General features: G+C 34.8%; 1 protein-coding gene across 2 annotated transcripts; it reads left to right on the top strand.

Moving 5' to 3' along the window:
- The first annotated feature begins 14 nt into the window (after nt 1-14).
- Nucleotides 15-21,545, top strand: LOC111711520 (pyridine nucleotide-disulfide oxidoreductase domain-containing protein 1). Of its 2 annotated transcripts, none has more exons than XM_023485896.1 (26): nt 15-101; nt 405-848; nt 1,496-2,122; nt 3,341-3,418; nt 3,548-3,618; nt 4,504-4,555; nt 4,968-5,021; nt 5,756-5,877; nt 6,066-6,129; nt 10,835-10,903; nt 12,351-12,388; nt 12,527-12,598; nt 12,994-13,047; nt 13,825-13,869; nt 14,144-14,216; nt 14,994-15,038; nt 15,464-15,518; nt 16,162-16,229; nt 17,541-17,573; nt 17,770-17,816; nt 18,102-18,155; nt 18,681-18,746; nt 19,546-19,623; nt 20,307-20,376; nt 20,742-20,786; nt 21,390-21,545. In XM_023485896.1, the coding sequence occupies exons 3-26, from the start codon at nt 2,092-2,094 to the stop codon at nt 21,443-21,445; spliced, it is 1,440 nt and encodes a 479-aa protein (XP_023341664.1). In that variant the 5' UTR covers nt 15-101; nt 405-848; nt 1,496-2,091; the 3' UTR covers nt 21,446-21,545. The 2 variants fall into 2 exon arrangements, with proteins under 2 accessions (XP_023341664.1, XP_023341665.1); XM_023485897.1 differs by having other exon boundaries at nt 405-1,787; nt 1,908-2,122.
- Nucleotides 21,546-22,225: the final 680 nt, after the last annotated feature.

Here is a 22,225-nt window from a genome sequence, read left to right as displayed (position 1 = left end):
GTTTTTTCTTGTTCAGATTTCTGGTGGACCGCCCTCTAATCCTGCCACACCCCTCAACAACAATCTGGATTTACTAGCAGACTTCGGAGATATGAAACTTGGTCAGTGGGTTGTGTGGTTTTGTGGTGGTTGGTTGGTTGGTTGGTTGGTTGGTTAATAAACAGTTGGTTGGTTGATAAACAGTTGGTTGGTTGATAAACAGTTGATTGATCATTTGATTGATCAGTTGAATGATTAGTTAATAGATTAATTGAATGATTAGTTGATTGATTAGTTCTTTAATTGAACAGTTGAATGATTAACTTAATTAACTAATTGGTTAAATTACTAATAATTTAGTTATTTGTATTATTGTTTAATTAGATTGATTGATTGATAAATTATTTGATTAATTATTTGTTCAGGCTCTGCTCCCTCCAACCCTGCAACCCTGGCCCAAGATGATCCTTGGGGGGATTTTGCTAGCGCAGATACAGACGCCAAGCAGAGCGGGGAATGGGTCCAATTCTAGACAAGGGAGGGAAAGCAGTTCTAGTTCAACACGAGGGAGGGATACCCGTTCTAATTCACTACGAGGGAGGGATACCCGTTCTAATTCAACACGAGGGAGGGATACCCGATCTAATTCAATATGAGGGAGGGATACCAGTTCTAATTCAACACGAGGAGGGGCAACAGTTCCGACTAAACCAGTCGAAACGAGGGAGGGATGCCAGTTCTAATTCTAAAACATCTTCGAGTATATCGAAGTGAGAACTGAACCTCTAATTAATATCTTTTTTACAAGGGATAGGGTCCAAACCATCTTCATTTTAATGTCATATTTTCTAATATTTTAGTTGATTGTGGTGGTTATTTAAATTTTTAAAACGTTAAACTTAAATCTTAAATTAATTTTCATATATTTTCTAAGCTAAGGATTCATCACTTAAAAGAAGTATACATACTGATTAAAGTATTTATTAAATTTTAGCTTTTTTTGGAACGACAAATGTCCTTTCCGTCCCAGAGCATTTAAAAATAACATCACCGAAAGTTTTTTGAGTTGGAGTGGGTTAAAGCATAATTAGAGAGTTAAAACTTTCATGCATAATTATTTATGTAATCTAGTAAGGGATTGTGAACAAACCTTGTGAGTGACCTTTCAATGAGAGAGTGCCATCATTGATTCATAATCGAACCTGTTAAACCTTCATTTTAAACATTACATCTTGTACAGAGTTTAAGTTTGAAAGAGGTTTATAAAAAGGATAAGATTACACCCCTGTATTTTGCCTAGAAAAGGGTAAGCTGTTTCAGGCCAATGACGGTAACATGAAAGTATGTAAAAAGTTTTTTTTCGGTGTGAGGCCACTTATTTATAATAAGTTGCGTTTATACGCAATCATATCTTGCTTATTTTAGTTTTCATAAAGTTTTTATCAGTTTAGTGCTTTCTATATTGTACACTGTCCAGTGTACTTTTTTATATTGTACAATTATGTACATTTTACAGTGCACTGTAAAATGGCAGAAAGCACTTGGCCTAATTTTCAACTTAACATTCCGCCAACGCCAAAATTATTTTTTTAACCGGATGACTTTTGAAAACATTTATAATATATATAAAAATATATAAATATATTTTAAAAATACAGTATAAATAAAGATGTATAACTATGAAAGAAGGACTTCAGCTTGAAAAGAAAAATTGAAGATTTTAAAACTATCCCAGTTCTGAAAATATAACAATTTGATTTAGTATGTAACATATATGTATCCTGTGATTTCATATGTTAGTTCAGGATGTCTCTGCAGTGTTGTTACATCTGGCAAATATAAATGCTAAGTAAAACCTAATATTGGTTTCGGTAATTTATTCATTTATCAACGCATATTTCATTGACTACCAGTTGTCACAACACCAGGGAGTTCTTCTTTCACCCCCCCCCCCTCCCCCTCCCCTCCCATTCTCTGAAAACTTCTTGTACCTCACATCCCCTGAAAACTGTTTTTTATGTACAATACTGTTTAAACTTGAAATTTTCTGAAATAAACTGATTCTGAACTCAATGCTTCGTCCCCAGTGTGTTTATAATATTTTCAGATAAAATGAGCGAAAAACTTAAGACCGACTATTTAGGTGCGTAAATACAGGGTGTCTCGCATAATATTGCAAATTTTGATCAGCTTAAAAGAAATAGTTTGGCTCGGAGAAAACATTTAACCCCGATTTATGAGAATATTTTTTAAAAATCTGCTTTTAAAGTTTAGAAAAGTAATCAGGGAAACGAAAAGGAGTATTCATACACGCATATAATAATGATGTTCTTTAAAGTTATGTTAAAAAACTACTAAGGTTTCTACTGATATGCAAATTAAGGCGACATGGATAGCTACTCATTACATAACATAATTTTCATTTCTAAAACTGCATTCCTTTCCAGGCGTACTCAAATCAAAATATTATCAGTTTTTTAGATGAGAAATCAATTAAATAACTTCAGACCTACTTCAAGTTGGACTTCTTTAGTCCCACATCGTTAAGTACATTCTCGACCTGATTAGAGATGGAAAAACAATCGTTCGTAGTTTTGATAAGCAAAATCGTTAACGAACGATTGCTTTTACAAAAAGAACATTTGAAAAAAAAAACGTTTTTAATGAACAAACGAACTTTTGAAAGAACTGTAGTTTTTTTTACTGGGCGAACAATTTCACAGAACAAACGATTTAATTGAATGACCGTTAAAAAGCTAACGAAATAAGATGGAAAATCCGCGAAAAAACTATATTGCGTCAATGTCGTCTTCCTTTTCCACAGTTTTCTGGTTCTTACTGAAATTGAACTGTCCTTCAGTTTTACCTCCTCAAAATTCTAAATATCCTAGAAATAGTGGGATATTAAACTCATTATGATCGAATAATAATTAAGCCTTTGAGAGAGAAAAAAATGTGAAGTGTTTTTTTTCACCCTTCAAGTGAATTTGATGTAATTTCAACGTAGCTTAAACATTACAGAAAATGGTTATGAAATATTAACTATATAAGAATGCGTCGAAAAATAATTGATTACTTCTGTTTGTAATATCTGAATGATTTGTTTTCGAATTAAATTGATTTGTTTACGATCCGAGTTGAATGTTGCATCTTTCTGAATTTGTATGGACTCTACGTTCTTCGGTATGAGTCGTTTTAAACAATTTTCTCCTTATAGACGCAACAGATAGAAGATTAGTAGCGATCAAAAGCGCCTTTTTATCGCATTAAGCCTATACCCCCTTTGATTTTTCGCGAACACTCCCTTTAATATTTATAGATATATGTATATTTATTATTTATATGTTATATATATATTTAGTGGTTGGAGGAGGTATAGCTGGAGTCTCCTGTACTGAAATGTTGTACACACTGAACCCTGACGCAAACATTACATTAGGAATTTGTTATTTTAAAAATGTGCTGTGCTTGCTAGTTTTGTGCTAAAATACCGTTTTCTTCGCATACAAAATCTGATAAAGAAACTATTTTTAATTACTTGTCAAATAATGGAATTGATAAATTTTAGTGACTGCAACTGCAATAGTGAAGAGTGTGAGTAACGTTAATCAAATCACAAAATTAATCACTGAGTTTCAGGTGACTTAACCAGCCTTAATGATATTGAATACACATGATAGTAATTTTAAAACTTACAAAATCCAAATCATCGTTTTAGGATTATACATACAGTGATTATCGTATATATATATAAATACAGAGTCAGTTACTGAAACAGTGGTTTGTATTGTAAAATTTCAGTACCCTGTAGTTCATTGGTATTATTGGTCAATTAATTAGTATTTCAGTTCCCTGTAGTTCATTGGTATTATTGGTCAATTATGTAGTATTGTAGTATTTTAGTTCCCTGTAGTTTATTAGTATTATTGGTCAATTATGTAGTATTTCAGTACCCTGTAGTTCATTGGTATTATTGGTCAATTATGTAGTATTTCATTACCCTGTAGTTCATTGGTATTATTGGTCAATTATGTAGTATTTCAGTTCCCTGCAGTTCATTGATATTATTGGTCAATTATGTAGTATTTCAGTAACCTGTAGTTCATTGGTATTATTGGTCAATTATGTAGTATTTCAGTACCCTGTAGTTCATTGGTATTATTGGTCAATTATGTAATATTTCAGTACCGGATACTGTATTGAAATATATGTCAGCCTTTGTATTGTATTTCATTTCAGGATTTGTATTTATATGTATGCTCTAACCAATTTTTGGGATTTTGTCAAGGGCAATTTATATGTCGTATAAAGAAGTTGAACTGGGTACAGCTAGTCAAACTAATTTTCGTACGCTTGTTCAAGTTGGTGTCAGCGGCACTAACAAGCAGTTTAACTATCCCTAGTTTCACCACCTATCCTTGGTTAATAATTTACAATGTCAAGGAGCCCAAAATGTCTTGAAATTAGTTCACGAAAAAAAATATGAAAAATATTTTGAATTGAGAGAAACCCGATTTTTATTAGATTGAGGAAACGTCTGGAGAGGAATGGAGAAGGAAACATACTGGCATTTCAGGGAGAATTATTTGAAAACTTTATCAAATTTATTCATATTTTATTTTGATTTCCATTTGTCTATTTTTCCTTGTCTTTGATTTGAATGCTCATCTGTGTGACTCTAAGTCTGTACCCCATGATACAAATATATTTTATTATTCAAATCAAATTTTGTGTACAGAGGTCTCCAATTGAATTATTTAGGGGAGCCTTACCGAAAATAAAGAGGAATGTTCTATATCCTTTGAAATGAAAATTCAGAAATAATAATTTTAATTGTAATTTTGGTTTGTTTAGCTCAACTGTTGAAGTCATTTTGAAGACATCGGTTACCGTTAATATTGTAAATACAGACAAATTTATCTGATTGATTTGATTTGCTTGAAAGGGTCTCATGATATTTATTTTAGCTAAAACTGATTTATTCTCAGTTGTCTACGGAAAAGTGATAAAAATAGTGCCCCAGACAAAAACTGTAATATTAGGTAATTATAAAACGTTTCAACGCAGTCTTCTTGATCAAAATTAAAGACAATATTTTTTTTTTACTTTTCTGAATTCTAAAATGATTCACTTAATTTTCTACTTAAAATGTTCTTATTTGAAAATACAAATTTGTAAGAACTTGAGAGGGGTCGACCCTAGGATGTTAGGTAGGTAGGTTGGTTAATTGGTTAATTAGTTTGTTGGTTAGGTTGGTTTGTTGGTTAGACTCCTCAACTCGGACACAGTAGTCTCCAATAATCATTTAATAGATGTATTTCAAACCTGTAATAAAATACAGGTTTACTAAACACAAATGACATAGTTGTAATCTAGTTAAATGTTTGATAAAATAGGTTACTAGTTTTTCGTGTCAGAGTGAAATGGATTCATAAAGGGTTTGTGGGTTTGGCAGTGTAGTTTAAAACATTTATAAAAACTTCTGACTACCCGATTGTTTTAGTGGAATTTACTAAGGATTGCAAAGTTATTTATGGATTTAATCTTTCACTTTGTAAAACGTTTCACTGTTTATTGTTTCTTTTGTCGGAGAGTACAGATGAATTTCAGAAGATTTATTTATAGTCATCAACATTTTAGACATAAGTTTTGCATAAATGTCATTCTTACTTATCAAAGATGTCCCTGAGAGCCAGAAAGATCCAATACTTCAGATATTTTTTACAAATGACATGAAAATCAAGTTATGAAGACAATCTCTAAAAATTGATTTTAGAGAGTGGAGTAGAAATTGAATACAGGAAGGTATGTTTGTGTGCTGGGGGAAGTCCTAAACTTATCTCAGAACATCCTAATGTTCTTGGTATACGGGATACAGCATCAGTACTTCTTCTGCAGGTACAGTACAGTGCAGTGCAGTGCAGTGCAGTGCAGTGCAGTGCAGTGCAGTGCAGTGCAGTGCAGTACAGTACAGTACAGTACAGTACAGTACAGTACAGTACAGTACAGTACAGTCTAGATCTATTTTTATTAAAATTGATAACCCTGATATAAGGAGGATTATTCTAACATTAATGATTTTTCAGGAAAAGTTAGCTTCAGCCAAAAGACTAATAGTGGTTGGAAATGGTGGAATTGCAACAGAATTAGGAATGATTTTATTCTTTAACACATATTTTACATTTTAAAACTGTTTCTTAGCAAATTTTTAATAAAATAAAATAATTACAGAGGGGTTATCCGAAAATAGTTCTTTTTAAAAAATTATTAATTTTGTTGTGAAAGACAATATTTTCCACCTCTAGAAGTCTCAAGAGTTCCGCCGAGCCAAACCAAATATATTCAGTCGATCCATGTGTTTTTCCGTACCAGGATTACAGTCCTGCTTTTTGTATACATAGAATCAAATATATAGATATAGAACCAACCAGCCTCGTTATTAGAGTCCATCCTCACGACTTCTATATTGGTGACCCCTACTTTGAACATTCAGTGATCTAGACCCAGTGAGATCTACGTCCAACGTCATCATGACCGATCAAAATCCCATTACTCCAGAATTTGTCAGTAAGATCGCCGTCAAACCGGATTTCTGGACCGAAGACCCTGACCTATGATTCTCGCACGCCGAGTCCGCGTTTTGAAACGCTCAGATCACTCAGTCACGGACGAAATTCGAAACTCCCTCAAGCAATCACGGTTTCCGTCCGAAGCCTCATCATGCCCTCCACGTCCTTGTCTACTAGTCCCTACGAGGATCTCAAAGCCAAGTTAGTTTTGTCTTATACTCTTACAAGATGGCAAAGAGTAGCAAAAGTGATCCATCATCCTGCCCTGGGGGACCACCGTCCGACCACCATGATGGACTCCATGCTTGCCCTCCTACCCGAGGATGAAGTCCCTGTTAGTTTGTTCCTTAGATTATTTCTGGAACTTTTACCAGTTGAGATGAGAGATCACCTGGTTGCTCAGGATTTTAAAAATCCCAGTGATTTAGCTTTACATGCAGATAAGCAATGGGACGCTCGGAGGGTTCAACCCGATGATCCTCCACTGGCTGCAGCAACCTTTCCTTCCAACTCCCCGTCACGTTCTCGAGGAAGAGGAAGTTCGTCCCCTGTTCGTCGGAGCCAAACCCCAGGTCCTACTAGCGCCGCGGAATGTTATTTTCACAAAAGATTTGGTGCTAATGCAAATAACTGCTGTCCTCCATGCAGTTTTCAGAGAAACTCCAGAGCCGACAGGAGGAGGAGGAATTAAACAGCCTTCCCGTTGGCAGTTTGCTCATCTATCTACAAGATGTTTTAACAAATCGTCGGTTCCTGGTGGATACTGGACCTCTCGTTCTGTTTTTCCTCATCACTCGTCTGCAGCCCCGACTGGTCCTCGTCTCCTAATGGCTGATGGCAGACCGACGAAATCTTATGGATGCAGAACTCTCCCTCTACAGTTTGGAAACCGCGGATTTCAGTTCCCGTTCTTGCTTGCCCTCATGGATAATCCTATTCTTGGAGCAGATTTTTTAGCAGAATTTGATCTCCTGGTGGATCCAGCAAGGCGTCAAGTCCTGGAAGGTTCAACTTTGAAACCTCCTTCTTCTCCAGTTGTTTCAACTGCCGATTCTTCCATCGCCTTCATGTCCAAGCTAGCTCCTGATGTCTCCGCCCTTCTGCACGAGTTCCTTGCAGCCTGGAATCCTCGCCCCCCTGATCAACTACCAGGTCATCAGGTTAGACACAAGATTGAAACGGAAGGTCAACCCCTGTATGCCCATTCCCGCCGTTTAGACCAAGTGAAGCTAAATGCTGCTAAAGCAGAATTTCAGAAGATGGAGTCAGCTGGAATTATACACTGTTCTGATAGTCCCTGGGCTTCTCCTCTTCATATGGTTCTGAAACCTGATGGGTCATGGCGACCTTGTGGTGATTACCGCCGATTGAACAATGTTACAAGGCCTGACAGATATCCGTTACCAAACCTTCGTGATTTTACAAACAATTTGAAAGGTTGTATGGTTTTTTCAAAACTGGACCTAGTGAAAGGTTATCATCAAGTACCCATGGACCCTGCCGATGTCTGTAAAACCGCCATTGTGACCCTGTTTGGCCTGTTTGAATTCCTCTCCATGCCTCTTGGTTTGAAGAATGCTGCTCAGACTTTCCAGCACCTCATGGATAGGATTTTTTGAGGTTTACCCTTTGTTTTTGTCTATTTAGACGATGTTTTGGTGGCCAGTACCAATAGACGAACACACCTAGAACATCTACGGCTAGTTCTCGAGCTCCTAGTTCAGAATGGCCTAGTTCATAACCTGGATAAGTGCAGTTTTGCTCAGATGGAGATAGAATATCTTGGTCACAGGGTAACCTCTGATGGAATTGTTCCTCTCCGCCCCAATGTTGATGCTCTTCTCCTTCAACCTCATCCTCAAGATGTACGTGGTTTGCAGAGATTTTTAGGAATGATTAACTTCTACAACCGGTTTCTCCCAGGTATCGCCAAAATTCTCCGCCCCCTAATGGATGCTCTGGTTGATAATCCAAAGATCCTCATCTGGTCCCCTGAGCTCCAAACTGCCTTTTAAACAGCCAAATCCGCCCTAGCCTCCGCCACCTCACTCGTCCACCCTTCAGCATCTGCCGAAGTTTCCTTGGTTACAGATGCTTCCGCCTCTCACGTAGGAGATGCTCTACAACAACGAGAGTCAGGTTGCAGGAAACCCTTAGCTTTCTCCTCCGCCAAAATCTCCGCGATGCAGCAAAGATACTCCGCCTTTGATCGAGAACTCTTAGGAGTATTCCTGGCTCCCCACCATTTCCGGTTTGAGCTAGAAGGACGCAAATTCCATGTAATTACTGATCATCTACCCCTAGTTTCAGCCCTCTGCAGAGTTTCTCCACCTTGGTCCGCCCGCCAACAACGCCAACTTGCATACATCTCCGAGTTTACATCTGATATCCGCCATACTCCTGGAGCTGCAAATGTCTATGCATACTCTCTCTCCCATTCTCCTTCGTCAGGAATCTCTCCGCCTTCTCCTCTCCCTGCTCGTGGTGCCATGGTGTCGGAGGTTTGGAGGTGTCGGAGATTCCTGAGAAGATCTCCTCCTTACCCTCACCTTTTCCAGCCTCCACTGGAGGTATTGATTTCAGTGAGTTAGCTGCAGAGCAATTTTCTTGTCCAAATGTGCTCTGCTTACAGAATTCTAAAACCCTAAAATTAGTGACAGTAATGGTTCAGGGTAAGCCTTTAATTTGTGATTCAAAAACTAAATTGCTCCGCCCTCTTGTTATGTCATCTTACAAATTCAAGATTTTCTCCGCCTTACATTGTTTATCACATCCAGGTATACGGGCCACTAGACGAATCATCTCCTCAAGATTTTGTCTGGCGCGGATTAGCTAATGATGTACGAGATTATTGTCTTTCCTGTCTACCTTGTCAACGTGGTAAAGTGCTTCAACATGTACACCTCCGCCCGGAGAAGATTGAAGTTCCTTTTAGAAGATTCTCTCATTTTCATGTAGATCTTGTAGGACCTCTACCTTCATCTCATGGATATACCTACCTCTTGACCTGCATAGATAGATCCACACGGTGGCCAGAGGTTATACCTTCAACTGGAAACTCTATTGCGGAATGTGTCTCCGCCTTGTTCCACGGTTGGATCTCACGCTTCGGAGTTCCTTCTATTGTTACGAGTGATAGAGGAACACAGTTCACCTCTTCACTGTGGTCTAATATCTGTTCCCTACTGAATATTAACCATATTACGACCACAGCTTTTCATCCTCAGGCCAATGGCATGATAGAAAGATTCCACAGGCAGCTTAAAAATTTTCTTAGAGCTCGTTTAGCCTCAGCGGACTGGTATGATCATCTTCCTTGAGTTCTTCTAGGTTTGCGTTCTACTCCTAGAGAAGATTCCGCCACGTCCGCCTCAGAATCTGTCTATGGTTCAGATTTAATCCTCCCTAATCAGTTCAGTGAAGTACAGGATCCTCCGTCCAACCAGTTTTATGCAGAGCTCAGAAAATCAATGTCTGAATTCCATCCTGTACCAGCCCGTCATAACATGTCTCCAACCTCTAATTTACCTGAAACTATTCCAGCAGCCCTGTCAACCTGTTCAATGGTTCTGGTGAGGAAGGATGGTCATGTTCCGCCTCTAGCTCCTCTCTATGCTGGACCTTACAGAGTTTTAGCTCGTTCTCCAAGAACCTTTAAGCTCCAGGTTGGACCCAGAGAAGAGGTGGTTTTGGTACACCGTCTAAAACCTGCTATTACATCAGATGATCAAGCTCCAGCTCAACCACCTCGAAGAGGACGTCCTCTAAAGTGTCCTCCACCTCTGGTTCTGCCTCCTCCGCCAAGGGTTCAGGGAAGACCTCGGAAAGTGAAAGTCTCCGCCGTTGCTCCGCCTCGAGCAAGAAAATCTGTTAGATTCAGGAACCTCCCTACTTTCATAAGAAAATTTCTTCTCTACGCTTGACCTCCGGCCTCTATGCTGGGGGGGGGGGGGTAATATGGAAGACGATATTTTCTACCTCTAGAAGTCTCAAGAGTTCCGCCTAGCCAAACCAAATATATTCAGTCGATCCATGTGTTTTCCCTACCAGGATTACAGTCCTGCTTTTTGTATATATAGAATCAAATATATAGATATAGAACCAACCAGCCTCGTTATTAGAGTTCGTCCTCACGACTTCTATATTGTAAGTTTTATCTTAGCTAAAATTAAATTAATACATTTTTAAATAAATTAAATTCCCGAAGATGAAATTAAAAACCATGAATCAAGAAGAAAAGTAATTGTTTTAAAAAAGTACTATTTATCGAATAAATATTGTTGAAGTATACGAGCTGGAAGATATTGATATTGTCTGGGCGATTAAAGATGATGCGATATCAAGCGTATTCCTAGGTTAGTACAGTGCAGGGGTTGGTAATCGTTTTTCATAACAATTGTAAAAAAGCGAGTTTTGGAAGAAATTAGTAGCATTTGTCATTCCCTCAGGTGGACCAAAGGCCACTAGAGGGAAAGCAGATTCCACCGGAGTTATCATAATAAAAACTTGAACTCTAAATACTCAACCCGTAAGGATGCAACAATTCACTCTTGGCATTAACTACTCCATGGGAGTAATAAGTGTGCTCAGGGTGATTTGCAGCATCCCTCCAGAAGAGTAATTAGTGCCCTGAGTGGTTATCAGCATCTTTCCGGTGGGAGTAATTAGTGCTTTCAGTTGAGTCATTAGTGTCCTGAGTGGTTATCAGCATCTCTAGCTTGGAAAAATTAGTGTCCTGAGTGATAATCAGCATCCCTCTGGTGGAGTAATTAGTGTCCTGAGTGTTCAGTACCATCCCTCCGGTGGAGTAATTAGTGTCCTGAGTGTTCATTACCATCCCTCCGGTGGAGTAATTAGTGTCCTAAGTGTTAATTACCATCCCGATTCACCGACAAAAGGTCAAACGACACAGGGTCAAACGACAAAGGGTCAAACGACAAAGGGTCAAACGACAAAGGGTCAAACGACAAAAGGTCAAAATGATAAAAATATTTTTTGATTTGAATCATAGGAAACTCGCAACCCTCCTATCAATTTTGTACATGGATCTTATATGTTAGACATTGATATAATTGACCATGTGGCCGCAGCGCTCGGCCCAGAAAGTGTCTTAACCAACCTAACCCGTGGCCGCAGCTCTTGGCACCCTAGCTTGTCCTAGCCGCAGCGCTTCGCCCAGAAAGTGTCTTAACCTAACCTATCCCTAAATAATAATAAATAACTAACTGTAACAGATGTCAAAATTTTAAAATAAATTGCCCCTTTGTCGCATTTTTTGACCCTTTGTCGCGCTTTTGACCCTTTGTCGTTTGACCTAGTGTCGTTTGACCCTTTGTCGTTTGACCCTGTGTCGTTTGACCCTTTGTCGGTGAACCATTTCTCTCCGATGGTGTCCACCTGAGGGAATGGCGAATGGTACAATTTTCTTCCAGAGCTAAAAAACCTAATTTTTTGTTTGGTTTTTTATTTTATAAAAAATGAACGAATCATTAGTTTTAAACTTTTCAAAAACAAAAAAAACGACGAAATTGTTGTTTTATTGAATAAAAATGATAGTTTTTGAAAAAAAAATCTTTGGTAAATTTGAGTTTTTGATATTTTATTTCAAATATTTATATTGTAAAAACGTTTTGAAAAGCCGTCTTACATAGTGTTTTCTGACCTTAAGTTTTTCATTTTATAATTTTATTTTCTCCCCTGAAGAGACACAGAAGGAGAATTATTAATCAACACTTTGTGTTGGGAGTTACTAGAAGTTATTAATTTTAGTTTAGGGGCCGAGCAATTTTTGAATTATTTTAGACCCTGGAGCTTCGCAGTTCCTTCTCAAAGAGGTTGAGGTCAGTGATAGACAGACAGACACACAGACAGAAAACAGACACACACACACAGCCTGCCTGGCTCTGGCTGGCTTTGGCTGGCTTTGGCCAGCTCTGGTTGACTCTAGCTGACTCTGACTGACTGACTCTACTTTGTAGAAGGAGCATGAAGACGAGGGTGCCAGTAAAAGACTGAAATATACCATTGATTCGTCTCACTCAATTACTCAGGAAGGATTGTTAATCAAATTTTTATAATTTTTCTTCACAGCACTTTAATTATTCAAGAGTATTCCAGAACACTGTTCGGGGCTCGCATCTATATAAGTCAGCTCTACCTTTTTAATGTAATCATTTTGGTCGAAGTTCATTTAAATATGTGCATGTAAATTTTTTATCAGGTGTTTGTTCCTTGTAATCATAGTAATCATATTTTAAAGTTAAAAAATGAAATATTTTGGATACGTTATGTCACCTATTTAATTTCAATCCTTTTGGTAAAAATTCGTAGATTGGACCAATGAGAATTCAGTATTTTACGAATTCAATAAATATGAATTATAATTCAAAAAAAATATAGCGCTTTCATTTGAGAAATTGAAGAAAAACTTAATAGTTTTCTATAGAATACACTAGGCTCAGCTCTTGGCCCTGATTGGCATAAAGGATTTAGCAAGAAGGTATATTAGTATATGTTATCATAGAAGAATAAAAATTATACATTTTTTATATTTGTTTAGTTTTGATAGTGCACACTTTAAATATTTAGTTTTGATAGTGCACACTTTAAATATTTAGTTTTGATAGTGCACACTTTAAATTTTTAGTTTTGATAGTGCACACTTTAAATATTTAGTTTTGATAGTGCACACTTTAAATATTTAGTTTTGATAGTGCACACTTTAAATTTTTAGTTTTGATAGTGCACACTTTAAATATTATATTATAACTAGCAGAGTTTATAGGCCTATGATATTAGGTTAAAGGTGTTAGACATCAGAGCTGAAAACTTTAGAATGGTGGATATCGGGATTAAGGCTTAATCCACTCTTTTTCTTAATCTCGAGATTAAATATTGCTTGTTCTCCACTCATTTTTAATCTCCAGATTAATTATCCGATCAGGATTAAGGATATCCCATTCAAAAGTTCCCATCTCAGGTTACAAAGTTAAAAGAATTAGAAAATTAAAGTTCACTGAATTCAGTTCTTCTGAAAAATCAACGGTGCATGATATTTTGTTTTAAACCTTCAAGTCGATTGCAGAAACCTCAATTTCAGATTTTAATATGTAATTGAATTAATAAATAATTTCGCAGATTTTTTAGGTTTCTTGCGAATTTGCTCTTTAAAAAGAATGCAAAATTTGTGCCGATTCGGGTTTCCTGGTCTGGCTTTTTTGAGCCTCTGTAGAGCAAAAAGAATTTAAAATTTGATCTTTTTATTTTATTTTTTCAGGGTCAACATACAAAAAAGAAGATTGATATTAAATACAACGTCAAGGCATGGATGCACATTGTTACCTTAAATCATCAGATGTAAATTATTTTTATACAACATATATTTTCATTTTAGAAAACAAACGAAAAACGATTGTATTTTTAAAACCACCAATCAGTCAAAACATTCTTTGTTTTAGTATTTAAATAAGGAAAAAAGAATTCCAGAAAAACATATTGGGAATTTTTGTCAACAAAAAAAGATTGTATTTATATTTTATCCTAAAAAAAACTGAAGATTTTAAAAAAAACAATTTTGTAATTATTTTCCGTGCAAGGTTGTTAAGATTTACTCAAGGGAGGATTATTTGTCTCTTAAATCTGGTTCAACAGAATCAGAAGATATTTTAGGTAGTACAGCTGTACCGTCGTCATCGTATATATCAATATAATAAAGACGACTTCATATTTCAGGTAGTACAGCTGTACCGTCGTCATCGTATATATCAATATAATAAAGACGACTTCATATTTCAGGTAGTACAGCTGTACCGTCGTCATCGTGTATATCAATATAATAAAGACGACTTCATATTTCAGGTGGTACAGCTGTACCGTCGTCATCGTGTATATCAATATAATAAAGACGACTTCATATTTCAATTCTGATTTCTACCAATCAATTTCAAACTGCTGAGACAATAAACATATGGAAACACAGAAAAGGGGTCAATTTACAGCATACCTTCTTTACTGTAATCTTGTGATTGTTAAAAATGCTTGCTTTGGTTCAAAGCATTATTATTAAAAGTCTTCTTTATTGTTTTGATGTAATCGCTGACTCCTGTATTTCAGGAAGTTTGGTAGTTTAGATATAGTTTAGGTAGTTAGTTAGTTTAGGTAGTTTTGGTATAGTTCAGGTAGTTAACTTAGGTATTTCATGTAGTTCAGGATAGTTTTGGTAGTTCATGTAGGTAATTTAGGTAGAATAGGTAGTTTAGGTAGGTAATTTAGGTAGAATAGGTAGTTCAGGTAGGTAATACAGGTAAAAATAGGTAATTCAGGTAGGTAATTTAGGTAGAATAGGTAGTTAAGGTAGGTAATATACGTAGAATAGGTAGTTCAGATAGTTAAGGTAGTGATTATATTTTAAAGTTGACTCATATTAATGATAATTTTACCTTTTAGAAGAAAGTGGTGTGTATGTTGAATTTTCAGATGGCAGTATTGTAGGTGATAACTAATTATTATTCATATTTCTTTAAAGTTTTGTTCCTCCTGATTTGAATTACTTTTTTTTGTATTTTAAAACCTAATTTATTTTCTCAATCCTTGTTAATTCTTTATTGTAAAGTAATGAAAAACGATAAATCTATATCTGAGAAGCTATGAGGAAGAAATGGTCGTTGGTAATATTCTGACAATTTCATTCATAGTCTCTGCAATCGGCATATCGAAAAAATAAAAATTTCTCATTCATCCTAATCAGACATAGTGACATGACACTCTTTAAATAAAGGGTCACTATAAACTACGTTTGCAGTCCCTTTAAGCAGAACCAGTAAATCGTCTACCTCCGACCATGTGACAAATTAATCCTAGCGGAGGTTTTAAAAATTGAAGAACCTTAAAGAATTATTTTAACAATTTTTATTCAGGAGCTGATTTTGTAATTTCCGCCACAGGAGTTGTACCAAGCGGAAGCATTTACAGGTGTTCTAATTTTTTTACTTTTAGCATTAGATTAATAGTTTATTTATATAAGAACATTTAATTGACAAAATTGTAAGGTAACTGATAACATCTTCATACCTATCTTGCCCAAACTATCTGAAACGATTAAAAAACTTTAATTTATAACCCACTTTATAAATTTTTGGTGTAACAAGCAAATGTATCTTTGAAATTAAAGAGTCCTCTCAGTGGATATCGATATCAAGTGTTGTGGATTAGCACTATTTCGCACAAAACGATTAAAAAACTTTAATTTATAACCCACTTTATAAATTTTTGGTGTATCAAGCAAATGTATCTTTGAAATTAAGAGTCCTCTCAGTGGATATCGATATCAAGTGTTGTGGATTAGCACTATTTCGCACAAAACGATTAAAAAACTTTAACTTATAACCCACTTTATAAATTTTTGGTGTATCAAGCAAATGTATCTTTGAAATTGTCCTCTCAGTGGATATCGATATCAAGTGTTGTGGATTAGCGCTATTTCGCACAAAATTTTTTGACATGTTTTTAATAAATCAAAGGGTAATCTATATAAATTAGCCTAGTGGTCAGATCAAATGATATTTACTAATAACAAAAAGTGTAAATTCTTAAGTTAATGATTTAATTCTGTCAGGGATATTTTGGATTTACACTCTGATGGTGGAATCATAGTAGACGACAATATGCAATCTTCATGCAAAGGAATTTTTAACTCATTTATTAACTTAACTTGACTACTGATTGAATTACTTTTTGCTCTTGTGTTAAACCGAAAAAGAGTGAATTCCACAATCTACAAATGGCTTGTGATTTTTAAAGGAAAATAATTATATTATATTTTTACTTCTTTGAAAAAATGTCACAATGCCGAATCTTTTAAGATCCTTGCATCTTGCATTTAGCATCTTGCATCTTGCATCTTGCCATTTGCATCTTGCCTTTTGCATCTTGCATGTTGCATCTTGCCATTTGCATCTTGCCATTTGCATCTTGCATCTTGTATCTTGCATGTTGCATCTTGCCTTTTGCATCTTGCATCTTGCATCTTGCATTTTGCATTTTGCATCTTTCATCTTGCATCTTGCATCTTGCATCTTGCATCTTGCATTTTACATCTTGCCTCTTGCATTTTGTATCTTGCATCTTGCATTTTGCATCTTACATTTTGCATCTTGCATTTTGCATCTTGCATCTTGCATCTTGCATCTTGCATTTTGCCTTTTGCATCTTTCATCTTGCATCTTGCATCATGCATCTTGCATTTTACATCTTGCCTCTTGCATTTTGTATCTTGCATCTTGCATTTTGCATCTTGTATTTTGCATCTTGCATTTTGCATCTCGCATCTTGCATCTTATCTCAATTATAATGGCGTTACCGATCGAAAAATTTTGAGATTCTTAAGAGAACCATTCATTAATGATTATTTTATTAATTAATTAATGTCAAAATATGACCTGAGCAGCATTAGGAAAACATAACAATTTATTTGCTATTTCGTGGTTGTTGCATGCAAATTTAAAGGGAGTGACCGGCTGTGTAAGGTAATTGAACTGAGGATGCAGTGTTGTCGAAAACTTCTTTAGGATTCATTTGAGACATATTTCACTTTTTAAAGATCTGTAAATCCTGAGTTTGAGCGCAAATTCGACGTTCAAAATAATTCTGAAAGCGTATCCACCCCCAAATCAGGAGTTTTGAACGTCGAATTTGCGCTCAAACTCAGGATTTACAGACTTTTAAAAAGTGAAATATGTCTCAAATGAATCCTAAAGAAGTTTTCCACAACACTGCGTCCTCAGTTCAACTACCTTACATAGCCGGTCACTCCCTTTAAGCAGTGAAATAAATGAAAGATACTGTTAATCGAATTCGTTTGTTCTTATTCATTTTCCATTCTTCTTTTCTCTTAAAAGGTTTTTTTCTTACATCTTACATTTTACATCTTGCATCGAGGAGGATATCTCCAAATATTTAAGATTGATCATAATACTTGAGTAAAAATATGATTAGATGTTTACGCTGCTGGAGATGTTTGTCATGCAGGTTAGATTTGGTCAAGTCAGGTCAGGGCTAGTGATGATACCAACTGGTAGATTTTTCATGTCAATTCAAGCTAAATTTTTACTTTTATTTTAATTTTTATATTTTTTATGAGTTATTTACCCATTTTCAATTACTAGGCAATTAGCGCTTAATTTCTTACCTTTTGTTCATGTTACTTAAGTTTTCTATTACTTAGGTTGGGAATGGTCTAAACATTGGCTTCAAATGAGACTGTGGACCCAGGTATCTGCGCAATTTGGAAGAATGCCCCGAACAATTTTTATTTAAGCCAGTTAGTTGGATAAGGACAACCCCCCGTAAAATTGTGATATTCGGCGAAACATTAAGTCATTTCTTTGTATTTCGCCCGTTAGCTGGGAAAGGACGAATGCCCCGTAAAATTGTAACATACAGCTGAACTTTACGCCATTTTCCTGTATTTAGACCTGGTAGCTGGACAAAGAATGCCCCGTAAAATTATTTTATTAATTAACTGAACATTGCGTTATTTTATTTCCTTTTATTTAGGCGAGGCAGATGGGAATGTACGCAGCGAAGTGTATGTACTATCACACAATTGAGGAGCTTTCCTATTAAGCGGTTTTAAAAAAATTTAAACGCTTTGGTTTTAGGGCCCTTGCACAAAGCATTATTATCAACAATATGTATTTTTAATAAAAGCCATTTCGCTCCCCCCCCCCCTTTTTTTTGTTCACAAAAAAATAACTGTTATATAAAAAGCACAATGAACATATTAGTAAAGATAGATCAGTTATCACAAATATAGGTTTACCCATTAAGGATAGACTATAGAGACGACCAAAACATGACGATTTGAAGCTGAAACTTTTGGTTTCTGCCTTTAATTTAGTGTTTAATGGTTTACTAAATAAATTAGCCAGTTTTGGAATACAAAAAAACAGATTGTATAATTGAAGGGACCAAAATAATTTCATAAAGTCGTCTTTTAAGTCTTTTCCTTTAATAATTACATTTTGAAACAAAAAATAGCAAATACGACATTTCTTTATTTTGTTTTGTTGTAACACTAAATATATTTATAATTTTTTTTGTTTAACTAATAAATAATAAGTAAGTTGATGATAGGAGCCTATAGATCTGGATTTTTGTTTTGAGATGCTCGCACATGTTACTTCATTCTTTGGCAAAAAGGTTTGATTGACAACATCAAGTTTAAAATATAAAAAGTTTTGATGGCATGACTTATTAACCATGTTCCCAACATGCAAAATTACGTTCTTGTGACTTTATATGAACGTTTTTTCTAGGTCTAATATGATATTACTTAGAATTTTCTTATTTATGATTTTTAACTTTTATAATCTATTCTGTTATAGGTGTATTTTTTAAATTAAAATTTTTCAGTTTAAATTCAAAATTCTGAAAACAATCGCCAGTTGTAGCAGTGGCTAGTATTCATTTTATTTTGATGCTAATCCATATTTTTGATATGTTTCAAACAATATATAGAACAATTATCACATGTAATTGAAATATTTTAATTCAAAGAACCCCACATTATCTTTGATAGACCATATCAGCAATTATTAAAATGTTTAAAAAATAAAAATATGATTCAAGAACGTGAATTAGGATCCAGATGCAAATGCCAAAAATGTGTCAATTTGGTTTTAAGTGGTGATTAGGGTTTCCAGCGAACAAAACTTTTGCGAAAAAGTGCAGAATTTTGCAGAAACTTTCTTTTGTATTTTGCAATATTTTTAGCGAAAGTGAACATGAATTGTTCATAAAGTAGCAAAAATAATCCGGATTTTGTTTTTAAAAGAAAACAAAATATGCGACAAATTCAGAAAATTTAGTGAAAAATCAAAAAAATGGCAATTTTTCTTTAAACATAATGCGATATTTTTAAAAGCTAAAATTCGCATTTTTTGCAAAACAATTTAACAATTTTCCCATTTGTCTGGATTCCCTAGTGTTGTATTTCTAGGTGATACTGTTAGGTCTGTTCAAAGGACAGAATTTGGAGAATAAATATGATCTTCTTGTTAGAGTCACACCTGGCAAAGTAAGATTTAAGATATATTTTTTAACAACATTTTGCCAGGTAAAAATTGTATTATTTATCAAGGATCCATCTTCTAAGCATGCTTTGAGTCTGGGGGAGTATATTTTTGAATTTGTGATGCTTAGGGAAAAAATTAAAATTAGAGAACAAAGTGCAAGTTTTTCATCTTTTTAATACTGTTGATCCAAAATTTCATTTATTTTTCCCTTTAAATCATTTACTTCCCCCAATTTAGTGAATAAAAACAAACAAAAACATACCTAATAAAGTAATGGTTTGAATATTTGTAATAACAATAATACTGATGTTTATTGGTTGTAACCTTATATTAGACGAACCTTTTACAGAAATAAAAAAAACAACTTTTTATTCATTGTTCTAATTGATTTCCATCAAACAACTATTTTATTACTGAAAATAGCAATTTCTATACATTTAATCTGCATTAACAGTAGATATTTGATTTTACTCTACTTGTCACTCAGCTCTCATGTTTCTGTAACACTCTGTATTCTAGTTTCATACCTTATTCACACAGCTTTCTACGGGCATTTTTTTATTTTTTATCTTGTTAAAATTAACTATTTTCATTTTCTACTTTCATTTTTACTGTGACACCCTGTATTTTATGTACAGGCGTACTTGAAGCATTTACTGTGACACCCTGTATTTTATGTGTACAGGAGTACGTGAAGGTTGTGATGAAAGATGGAAGGATGCAGGGTGCAGTACTAATAGGAGATACTGGTTTAGGTATTCTATTCAAAGCCAGTTTTTATTTTAACTTTCCTTCTTTTGACTTCTATAGAATTTATATCCCACACCCCAACTTTTCCCCCCATTTCCTGGGCAAATTTCCGCAAACGGTTAAATCCATCAATTTGTCAAGTCTAACCAAACCTGAACCAAAACTCAAAGAACTTTTCTGTAGAAATAGATGTTAATACCATCTAATAAAAGAGACGCGTTGGCTTAAAGGGAGTGTTCCCTTTAAATAATAAAAGATATATTTTTGTATGTTGAAAGCTAGAATGTAACCAGCATAATTTTTTGCTAATAGTTACTTAAACAGAAAAATTTTCTGTTCTGATGTTTTTTTTTACTTGAATGTTTTTCAGAGGAAACATTTGAGAATCTCATCCTCAATCAAATGGATTTATCAGGTAAAGCTTTAAGTTTTTTGAAAGGGTCTGTAGGCCCGTAATTTCAAGTAACCTTCTATTATAGAGTGGCATGTCCGATTAACAATGGTACCATTCAAAACTTAAATTTAATGTTTTGTTGCTTGATTATTTTCATATACATGGTTTCTGAATTCAAGTGAATTGCGCATTACTTGCTCCAGAATCCATGGAGAAATTTTCAGAAAAGCAACGTTGTCTTCCTCATTATTAATCAGATTAAGGATACCGTTGTGAATCTGACATGCTCCTCTTTTTTAAATTTTTGGCTACTTAAAATTAGGAACGACAGTCTATCTAGAAACATTTGAATAAAAATTTCTATATAAACAAATCTAAATTTTCACTCTTAGGCTGGGGGGCTATAATTACTAAACAGGCAAAACAAATTACATAGATTTACAGGCAAGGGTACCGTTGTGAATCAGACATACGAATCTAAAATAGGAGGGTAACTTGAAATTTCGTCTACACCCCTATTTAAGCAAAAACAATGAATTTAGACTGAAAAGGTCACTTAAAATTACTTAAATTAAATGGATGGTTTAAACATGTTTAAAGAATATTTTAGATGAATTTGTTTAGTTTATGGCGAGGATCTGCTAAGCCCTGATGTGGATATAGAGGACTATTTTGATTAAACTGTATTATTATATTTAAAGAAATGTGATAAACTAATATTTGTTAGCTCCCCACACCTCCCCTTCCAAAGATTTTACAATAAAGTTGACTACATTTAAACGTTTTTAATAAAATGTTGATATATTTAAAGAATTGAGGTCTACGAATTATAAATAACCTTCCATTGAAGGAAATTTATGACAGATTTTAAAGTTAAAGCTATTGACGTTTTTATCTCTTGGACAGAAATCGATTTTATCAAATTTTCTTCCTTACACCTGAATTTCATAAATCGGTAGGTCACTTTTATCGCAAACCCGCAATTGAAAATTATTCAGTTTTTGCAGAGACAAAGGTTTAATGATTCCTGTTGTGAAATATGAATTAGGCATGAATGTCGTCTTAGCTCTGAGCCTAATCCAAGCCAAATATATATAGTTTTAACCTCATGCTGTAAGTTATAAAAAAATATTAATTTTTTGTTCTTTGTCTTACTGCTGTCGCTACATTTTGGTGACTCCGACGTGAAAAAGTCAATTGCTTATTCATCTTCATTGTCATCTTCATCATCATCTTCATCATCATCTTTATAGTCATCTTCATAGTCATCTTCATTATCATCATTTATGTAATCTTGGCTATGAAAATGGTCATCTTATTGTCTACGGCATCTTCTTAGTACTATTTGTTATTATTTTCTTTTATTGTAATATCGTTCCAGCAATCGTTTCAGCATGCCAAAAACAGGCAAATAATCACAACTCTCATTTTGCATTGTTTTTTCTTATTTGGTTAAAAAA

Source organism: Eurytemora carolleeae, unplaced genomic scaffold, assembly GCF_000591075.1.
Source record: "Eurytemora carolleeae unplaced genomic scaffold, Eaff_2.0 scaffold437, whole genome shotgun sequence".
NCBI classification, from domain to species: Eukaryota; Metazoa; Arthropoda; class Copepoda; order Calanoida; family Temoridae; genus Eurytemora; species Eurytemora carolleeae.
The sequence above is the reverse complement of the archived record's forward strand: the minus strand, read 5'-3'. Positions and strand labels throughout refer to the sequence as shown.